This window comes from Octodon degus, unplaced genomic scaffold (genome assembly GCF_000260255.1).
Source record: "Octodon degus isolate 3935 unplaced genomic scaffold, OctDeg1.0 scaffold00137, whole genome shotgun sequence".
In the NCBI taxonomy this organism is placed as follows: domain Eukaryota; kingdom Metazoa; phylum Chordata; class Mammalia; order Rodentia; family Octodontidae; genus Octodon; species Octodon degus.
In genome coordinates, this window is record NW_004524713.1 from 143,536 (window position 1) to 154,076 (window position 10,541).

At 39.7% G+C, this 10,541-nt stretch overlaps 1 protein-coding gene across 2 annotated transcripts in view; it reads left to right on the forward strand.

Annotated features, from left to right (window-relative positions):
* Positions 1 to 6,034, forward strand: part of LOC101583960 (pappalysin-1) — a 132,599-nt gene extending 126,565 nt beyond the window's left edge. For both annotated transcript variants that reach the window (XM_004641459.2, XM_023701594.1), the window contains exon 15: positions 1,880 to 6,034. In XM_004641459.2, the coding sequence (XP_004641516.1) occupies positions 1,880 to 1,987 (108 nt within the window). In that variant the 3' untranslated portion in view covers positions 1,988 to 6,034. The remainder of the gene's footprint in view (positions 1 to 1,879) is intronic.
* Positions 6,035 to 10,541: the final 4,507 nt, after the last annotated feature.

The following is a 10,541-nucleotide window of genomic DNA, read 5'->3' on the forward strand; positions in this document are numbered from 1 at the left end:
GATTAAGTCAAGTATAGCACTAAGTCTTTTTCATAAGCTTTTCCACTTGTCCCTCACTTTAGCATGAGAAGGTGTGGGAGTATACTTTTATTATTCCCATTTAATAAGTGAGCTCACTGAAGCTCAGAGAACTGGCATGTGGTGAAGGTTAGACCTCTTGAGTAGGTACCAGAGCTGGGGGGGGTTACATAAATTTTCCTGATGTTTAGTTCCACATTTTTCAATATTACAAAATTTTAGGATGGAAAGAGAGCCTGGGTGGAGAGAAGGAAGAGAAAGGGAGAAGGGTAAAGCAACAGGGAAAATAACTAGATAAAGAGAATGAGTCCACACATCCCTGAGACCAAGGAAAAGGAAGATGCTCTTGGAGGCTGAGCGAGCACTTGGAGATCCTGTGCAGGCAGGAGGCGGGTGAGGTCATCAGACCCATCTGCGCAGATGGGGACCCTCTGGGGAAAGTTATAAGCAAATGGCATGATGCAACGAGGTGAAATCGCCTTGCTTTAGATCAGGCTGGGACTCCAGCAGGGACTGTTCTGTGCTCTTTGGAAAGATGGATCATGTGCTGGATGGGAAGGCACTGGCTCTGCTGGGCTCTTCCTATCAGCTTGCAGAAAGGCAAATGAGCCCAAGGTCACTGAGCAAAGCAGGACGGATGGGAACACAAGCACAAATCCCCCCCCACACACACACTTTTTTTTTTACTGTTAGTCTGCAAATGTTTGTTCAAAACTTGCATGTGAGATAAGGATTTCTAGCTCCATAGAAGGTGATCTAAGATTTCTTTTTCTTTTCTTTTCTTTCTTTTTTCTTTTTTCTTTTTTTTTTTTTTTTTTTTTTTTGCGGAACCGAGGATTGACCTCAGGCCACTGCGCTTGCCAGGCAAGTGCTTATTCCACTGAGCCAGCTCCCCGGCCCCGGTCTAAGATTTCTTGAGGCATGCTTTTATTACTATTATTATCATTATTATTATTACTATTATTCTCTCCTCAAACTTAGGCCACCAATATGTGCAGTTATGTCTTCTTAAAGAGACACTTTCACATCTTTTTTTTTTTTTTTAATGTATTTGGAACAGGGTCTCACTACTTGCTCAGACTCATAGTGATCCTCGTGTTTTCAGCCTCCACAGTATGGGGATTACAGGGGTGCACCACCATGCCCAGACTCTGGCCAACTCAGCCCACCCTGGGGCGGGGCCACCATGGCATGTGGTGCCAGGGATTGAACCCAGTCCCTGCACTTGCCTAAGCAGGTGCTTAGTCCACTGAGCTATATCACCCACCCTTCACTTTTACATCTTTTGTTTCACTTAATCCACACAGTAGTCCTACATGTTAAAAGTTCCATGGTACAATTAGGAAGTACAATTACTTGCTGAAATATTAATTTTTCCTGTATGATTTTATGAAGGCTTTATATATTTCAATATAAGGCATTTTACTATACCAGTTCTATACATAGGAACCTGAGGCTCAGAAAGAAGTAGTGTTTCTTACTTTGAGTATGAGATGTATCACTTATCACTTTGGGCAAATACCTGTCTGCCCTTGCTCAGACTCAATTTCCTCATCATTAAAAGGGAGATTCCTGTGCAACCTTTCTTAAAGAGTTGTAAAAAGACTTTTCTTGTCAGATATGTATGCAGCATGGTGCCAGATTCATAGCAAGTGTTTCTCCACAGGGAAATTGCTTTGATAATGACTGTGGTGCTATTGCTAAAAGTTACTACTGTGGTAGAAAGAAGAACCATGTCCTGAACTTGAGTCTTCAACTCCTCAAAATTGAGTGACTGTCCCCTCTGCCTTTATTGCCTCTCTAACAATCATTGCTTTTAGATAAAGCACGAAATTCACTCTTTTTATTGTTCCTTCTCCAGGTCACCCCTTTCCCTATGTCTTGTGACCTCCAAGGTGACTGTGCTTGTCGGGACCCTGAGGCCCAAGAACACAGCCGGAAAGACCTCCGGGGATACAGCCATGGATAAAGGAGGACAAGGAGTTGTCAAAGAATTCCCAACACCAGGACCCACACCCCTTTGGTATTGATTTCACAGTCTGCTGCTCAATGGAATGGCTCTCCACACCAGGGATCCTTAGCACCCAACCGGTCTGCCTTTAATTTCACCCAGGAAGGACTCACAGTAGAGAGAATGAACCAAATCTCCAGATGTTGGATGATGGAATGGAATTCCATCCCAAAGTCTGAGATGGATTGCGTAGACAGCATGCAGTCCTGGAGCCTCCTTAAACTCTAATCATTTGTCACACAACACAACCAGAGCAAAAACACGCTCTTCAGAGTATGCACATCTGTGGTTAGTACACATGCATGCATACACTTCCATATGAAAACATCTGTGTGAGGGCAGTTCTGGAGACAGAGTAGAGAGAGACTGGAACAAACGCAATCTCTCCTTTCCCAAGTGCATAGCCAATGCTATCTTTGGAAGGAAGAGTTATAGAAACTGCTAAGACCATGTATTGAGATACCGAGATTGCTCATAGCCTGAGGCTCAGAACACATAGACCATGCACTATGGTGTAGTCCTTTGGGACTGGAAGTGAAATGGTCTGTGGTCACCAACCTTCAAGGGGATTAGGGCCCAGGAAGAGCTAAAGATTCCAAGGTGTGCAAAGGCCCCCAGTTCTCCTGCTGCCATAGGGATTCTACCTCAGCCCCAGGGCTCGAGGTGAAGCTGGTTATGGCTCATGACTACAAAGTTAAGGTATTATTCCAGCCCCTTACTTGAGGCTTGAGGTCATAATATTCCTCTAGATCCCACCCATTCCCCAGATCTTGCCTTGGGACCACATTTGCTGCTACTTTTCCTGCTGCTCTATCTTATACACTAAGTACCCCAAGATGACAGAACTAAGGTAGGAAAAACCCCACACAACCAAATGGTCTGCCTTAAAAGTGACCCACATTTTTCAACAGTTCCTCACTTCTGAGCCCTTCTGCAAGAGTAAATCCCTCATGAGCCCATGTGATGGGAAATAAAGTCTCCCATGAGTGGATTTCTTATCTTGGAAGGGATGTAAGGGATCTCAAATGCTGGAACCTTTCCTCAGAGTCCAGGGTGTCTAATCCAGTGTTAGATTTCATAACCAAGTGGAATAGTGTTAGACTTCTGGGATGTTGGAGCCATCCAGAGGCTACTGGCATTGTCTGGACTCTTAGGTTCTTATCCTTCTTATAGTCTTCTTAGTGCTCCAGGCTAGAGGAGGCTTTGGATCTGAGAACCTCATTGTTGCTGTGCATAGACATAATTCTGGAATAGAGAATCATCTTGAAGGTCATGAATGTAGACTGTGCTCTTGAGGGCCATCAGAGGAACCCCTGAGATTTCACAGACCTGGTATCCAACATGGCCACAACATGTTGCACATCATTTTTCTGCTACCAGTCCTCCTTTAACACCTAGGACTGGACAACTCCCTCCTTGTCTCCCATGTTCAGCCTTCAAAAGTTAAAGGAGATTAGCCAACTGCACATAGAAGCCCCCGCCATTTTGCATATTTCCAGGAAGGAGCCTGCTCCCTTTGAGTTAATATGGAAAGAGATTAATATAGGATGAGGTGGAGATGTTTAAACCTGATCTATTTTCTGAAACCTGGAGCTAGGAGGTAAAGACATGGGAGACTCTAAACTAATTATGTCATATAAAGATTACTGTAAATTTAGTGAGCTGAAGTCCAGTGAAGACAACCAACAAAAGCAAAGTCTAGAACAAAGTGGAAAATTCCAGGCACAGGCACAGCCCCTCCTAATTCCTGTATCCAAAGCAGGCACTGTTAATCCATCATGGCTCTTTTTCCTACTGGGACCAAAATATAACTTCAGAAACTCTGATTCTATCATTCCCAACAGTAATTAGCTGCTGATCAAGAACATTTGAACAGGCATCTACAGGACATCTGTGGTCTATCATATTAAGAAACACATAAAGGTGCTTTCGCACAGGTGCCCAGCTATAAGGACGCAGTGCTTAGTGCTTAGTTTACATGGTTTTCCTCCTGTTACGAACTCTGAGATTGAGTTCCAGAATGGAGAAGCTGCTGCTGTTGTGAAGGCCAGGTTCATACCCTTTATGTCCTCTTATAAGACCACATCGCATTTCTACATAGGGCATTGATTTCTATAATCACCAAGGTCAACCCTAAGAAAGACAAAAATATCACTAGGAAGATTGACCCTATCTTGTGCCCATCTCTAGGGCCTTAGAGCTCTTGTCAACTCTTAGGACCCAACTTCTGTCTTAGCCAAGTTTTTGTAGTGTAGCTCCTAGTGATCATTCAGAAGGTACAAGTTGAGGGCTAAAAGAGGGTCAGCTCTCCAGGTGACTCAGTTATGCCCATACATAATACAAAGAACTCAGAAGACCCCAGGATGACATAACTCATGTCAAGATTGTCAGAAACTACAGAAAATCCTTTCCAGCTTCCTATGAACCAATCCTCATCTAGCTTCTATGTTAACTACCAACGTTAAACATCACTAGACTTTTTAGATGAGCAAAGGTTCCCAGAGGCTGATTTCCATGTCTAGGTTCACAGTTTGGATTGAGCCCTTCTAAGTAAAGACCCACCCAGCCTCCTTCTTACAATCATCCAAACCTGTCACTGACAAAGTAAGGTTTGCTGAGGATATTACATAGGCAAAAAGGCCACTTAACTGGGGGCCAGCCTTCTTGCAAAAGGGTCAGCTCCATTCATGCAGTGCACTGATTCCCAGCTCCACATCACTTGAGTCATCTATTTAGGATAAGAGTACTCACAAGGAGGCTGCTCTGAGGCACTGTTGTATTCTGGCAGCTCAGGGAGCCTAGAACAATTGGGAGTTCTGCATCTGAAGAAGCACTATCCCTTCAGCTCCACAAAAAGAAAAGATGAAATGACATGTCTGTAAGCTTCATCCTGGGAAGGCTTTCCAAGCCACAATTTTAACAGCCTGCTCAGAGCACTTGCATTACACCCAGATTCTGTGCCAAAGGCCTTGTAAGGGAATACTGGACTGGAGAAATCAGTTTGAGTAGGTGAATTGGGGTGTAAAGGAAGGGAGAGATTAACGGCCATCAACAGCAGGCCTTTGGAGACAGAGGGTATCAGCTGCTACACTTGGCTTCCACACGTTGAGTCACTGCCTAGACAGTTCTCTTGGTCATAGGCCCACCTTGGCCGATGCTTAAATGCTATTTGTTGAAAGTAATTATTTGAGACAGATTTCAGCTACCTCCCTTCCAGGTTTGATTTAACTTGGTTGTAACTGTCAAATTCTTCTAGGTCTTACCTGTGTTTAAAAAAAAAAAAAAACTAAAAGAAAGACAGAAGAAAGGAAAAAAGAAAGAGAGAAAAGAAAAGCAGGAAAAAAAGAAAAAAAAGAAATCATAAAGTCAAGCTGACAGTTTTGAGGTTTTATGAGTTGTTTATTTTTTCTGGAGTTGCTTCAAATGAGAAAATTAATAGAAGAAATTGATGGTGGCAAAATTGTACAGATAGAAATTAATAGAAGATAATAAGATAAAAGGAAATTAAAATGCATGATGAAAACTAAGAATAAAAACCCTATTTTTATGTTTCCTAAAGGAAATGGTTTATTCTACAGACTGAGTAGGTAGATACAACATAAATATTTCCCTGGAAAACATAGAGTGGGATTTTATGATGCTGCCTGTTACTTTCTGTGCATTGTGGTGAGTCCAGGAAAGATGACATCTCCCTCCCTAATTTGTTGTTGCAGGGGGTATATTTTGTTCATTTGTTTGGTGGTAATCAGTGACATTAGAGTAGGGAGGCTGGATAATTGGGTTTACCAATGTTAAGGGGACATATTATATCGTACTTTTTAAGTTGTAAGATGTTTATATTTGCTTATCTAGCACTGGGCTTTATAAAGACTGCACTCAAACCACACTGCACAGTCCAACTTTCTAAAAAGCTGCTACCTGAGCAGACAGGTAATTCTAGTGTGTTTTGAGACAAAGTTAACCAACAAAAATTAAAGAAAAATACCCTAAGAAGCAAATGAATAAAATGCCTATTTATGTAATTTTTTTTCAGGTTTTTCCAGATTCCTAGCATTTGTTTTTTCTTTTTAAGAGTAATGTATAGTAGCTAAGAAAGGAATTACAGTCTTAGCACAAAGAACCTAGAATTCTGGATTCCAGGCAGTGGTTCAGTGATCTTGAAGAAGTCATCAGATCGCCTCTACATTTGCCTCCATTTCTCTAGTTGCAAAATGGGGATCAAACTACTTACCTACCTCACAGGGGGAGGACAGAGGATTGTGAGGCCTCGAGGTTTTAAAGGGCTGTGGCATTCATGAGAATCAAGGCTTAACATGAAGTCTGCAGGCTACTTTCCAAGAACTCATTGGCCTTTTGAGAAAGATGGGAGTACTTGTCTGACATTTCAAGGCATACAGCTGGAACTCCTGGGTCAAAGTCCACCTCAAGAGTGTGGATTGAGTGATACTGAACTTCTTGGGCACATTTTAGATTTTTCTCTTATTCTGGCCTTTACCAGTTCAATGATTTGATTGAAAGCCACTTACTTCCTGCAGTGTAAAAATCAGTTGACTGTTGTTGATTCAAGACTTCCAGGCCATTTCTAACTTACAGAGGAAAGGGGTCAGTAACAGCTCTTTTTCAGTAGACTCCTCCCTCCTCAGACTTAAATATCCACATCGAGTGTTCCATTAAAGAAGATACGGCATTCTGAGTAGAAATATCATGGGGCTTCTTCAACTACACACCAGCAGTCAGTGAGGAGAATTTTGAACAGTTATTGAGTTGCTTTCTTGGGTCTCTATTATCAATAACCTGTCTGCAGATATCTATCTATATAAAGATATTATATATAAATATAAATTTACATATATATGCACATGTATATATAGTTGTACATATATGTGTGTATATATATACTTAAATGTAATATTTACAAAATAAAACTGTGATCTCGTCTAGAGAAAATGTATTCATATTACAAACTGCTCTTCCATATTTATGTATCATATTATACCTTTTTATTATTGTTATAATTATTATGGGTATTTCTAATTATTATGATGTTGAAATCTGTTTGGCACCTTCTGGAACCTACCAAAAAATGACTATCTATTGAAGTGCTTAAAATTGGTTCTCATGAGAATTCTGCTTGCCTACTGTAAAAAAAAAAAGGAAAATAACCTAAAAACCAAAAACTAAACAGAGTTCCAATCCTTTCTTCTGTACCTCACGCGCATAAATTTGCTGCTCCTATTTTGGGTTTTATTTTTCTGTTTATGTGTTTTTATGGATCTAAGTTAAATCTTTCAGCAATATATAAAAAAATGTAAATAGTAAACTTTATTTATTAAGAATGTCATCTTTTTTAATTTATATTTACACAATTGTTCATCTAATTTATTTTTTCTATACGGTTTAAAATACTCAGACACATTTTGCTGTTCATGACATTTTTTATCTCGTTCTCGTGGATTTGTTTTTCCATTCTGTTCTCTCTGGTCTCAATTACAGGTTGGATCTCACAAAAAATTGTCAAAGACAGAAATATTTTGCCACTGTTGATTACTATACCTTAAAGTTCTATATTATGAAAATATATTATAGCTTGTCTGCTTCCAAGTGTTGTTGTGTGGTTTCTGGTTTTTTGGGTTTTTTTGTGGCATTATAAACGTGAATGAGAAGCCTAAGATCTAGAACTGGAAAATCAATTGTAGCAAAAAATTCAATCTGATGTGTACCCAGTCCACCACATGATTCAGGAAAATTATTTACATTTTGTATATGCAAAAACTGAGAAACACTTTTACATGTATATATGTGTTGAGTCAACACACTATAGTTTATAAATGTAGAATGGTTATCTAAAACAAAATTGTATCTAAAACAAAATTTAAAAAGAAAAAGTTGCTGTGATGTGTCCAAGCAAATTGGTTTTGGTGGTGCATGAAAGCTTTAAAGTCAGTCACATAAACTGTTAGATTGAAGCACATGTACCTTCTGGGGTCTGTAGATGAGAAAACATATTGTCAAATATTGACAGTTTTCTGTCATTCAACCTTACCTACCAGAGTAAATTCTCAATAAACTACTAGCAGTAAGTGTCTATAAAAACAGACAAACAACAACAAAAAATCAAAGTTTTTCTTTGGAGGGATAAAAATATTGTTTCCAGTTCTGTCTTACCTTTGCACTCTCTCTTCAATAGTACATAATATTGTTTATTTTCACTTTTAAAAAACATTGAGAACTTAGCCTCATAATTTGTCAAATGAGCCTCCAGTGAATTTTTTTTTAATTTGGTACAAGGTCTCACTATGCAGCTCAGACTCATAGTGATCCTTCTGTTTTCAGCCTCCCCAGTGTCCAGCAAAAATTTAAAAGTAGCTTTCTCTCTGTCTAGTATCTCATTTCCTATGTTAATACTACTTAGTAGCTCTGTAATCTCTGGAAGATTACCAAATTGCTTTAAGATTTGTTTTACTGCCTGTGAAATGGAAATAAGGACAGTACACATTTCATAAGGCTTCTCCCAGAATTAAAAAAGGTAAACCCTCACAGTGGCAAGAACAGTGCTAGGCACAGATTGAAATAGGTCTCATTATGAAAATTATGAGATCAAAGCTAATCATAGCAGCCACTGATGATAAACTAATTTTATTGACTTTTTAATAGAATAAAATGGCAATGCCGTAAAACACTGAAGTACTCACACAGTGATTTCTCTACAGTAAATTACTGGTGTTGCGTACAGCTCTGTTGACGTGTAGTTCTTCCCGAAGGCAAGAAATATCTTTCCATATGATGATGCGTGAAATTCTGAACTCTGTGCAAAAAAAAGCAGTCTAGGAGCATCAGTGTGATTTGTATATATAAAGGCAAGGTTCAGGAAAGTAAAGAATGTTCCACATAGGGTTTTTCAGTGTTTAAAAACCATGACCCACTAAAAGATGAAAAAAGCTACAAATGTATGTTCATTGCTACATTCCTCCAGATAACTGTTTTTAGAGTAAGATATGCAATTCAAAAGTATTTTACAGAGTTATATTGGGTTCACCACAAAGAGTGACACAAAATTTATAGAAAAGGCTCATGAAAAGAGGCTATTTCACAAGTAGAAAGATTAAGACAGAGTATTGATAGGCTCTTTGTTCTCCCCTCTGCAAATACAGAAAGCCATGGGGTAGAGTTTTCACTTAGAAGATAATAGTTACAAGATCTTCTCTCCTCTTTCCCCAAAACAGAGAGAGAGAGAGAGAGAGAGAGAGAGAGAGAGAGAGAGAGAGAGAGAGAAGAGAGAAGAGAGAAGAGAGAGAGTTAACTGGGCTTAGGTCCTGAATCCATCTCCTGTAAAAAGAATCCTTTCTCAGTTAAAAAAAAAAATCAGCATTTAGATCTATTTGTAGTTATCATCCAAGTTTTTGAAGTTCTCTAACCAAGAAAGTCCTATTAATTTTTAAAATGTAGAGTGAGGAGCACCCTACATGTCCTGCCAACACTGTTAAGTTTTCCAGTTCTTAACTTTGAGTGCTGACAAACAGCATCTAAAGTGCAGCATCTTCAGCCTTCCACCCATGGAGCTTTGCTTGTTTCGAGAAAATATTTAAAACTCTAGGGCTGGTGAGATGGCTCAGTGGTCTAAAGCACCTACTTAGAACAAGCTTAGCAAAGCATAGGGACGGCGGTTCAATCCCCCAGCACCACATGCCAGCCAGCCCCGCCCCCTGGAGGGCTGAGACACACACACACACACACACACACACACACACACACACACACAAATAAAATAAAATAAAAATTTTTAAAAAAATAAATAAAACTCTAAAAGAATGAACTTAGAGATGAAACCAATTATGCTGTCCAGAGGCATGAATTAGCAGTTGGAGGGAAGAAAGCCCAAGTACCTGTTTCTCTTAAACAGGTCACTGACCTTCATTAAGACAGAGTTGGCAAGGAAAAAACACTAGGTGATGTGTTTAAGCAAGAGGACTAGCAGGTGCCTCATCCTACCAAAGAAATGAAAGGGCACACTCGAGGAACTGAAGAAAGAAGACCAGTGGATTTAGACAGCAGAGAAGTTAACTAGGGTCAAGGCAGAAGACGGAGAGGTTACCAAAGCCCTGGGAAGGATTTCTGGTTCTACCCTAAGAGCAAACCAGAGCCAGTGACTGCTGCATAGAGATTCACTTGACCATCAGACACACTATAAAAGGAAGGATGGATGCCATGAAGAGCAAGCAGGTGCATCTTCAGAGACAAGAGGCCCTTGTGTAATCTAGGAGGAACACGCCTACTGTTTCGAGGAAGGCTATGGTAGGGGGTGAGCAGAAGTTTTCTTTCACTACTAGTTCAAGTGAATGAAATGATCTTTAGAATCTCTAACGTTCTGCAATTCTCGAAACTCATGGTACCCCACTTTCTTTTTTTTTTTTTTTTTAAATGTATCAGGTATTTAATTAGGTTCTTAGTAAGAAATTTAGAACACTAATTTATGAGGGTAAATTCCATTTGTCAGAGCAAAAACGGATCGCAG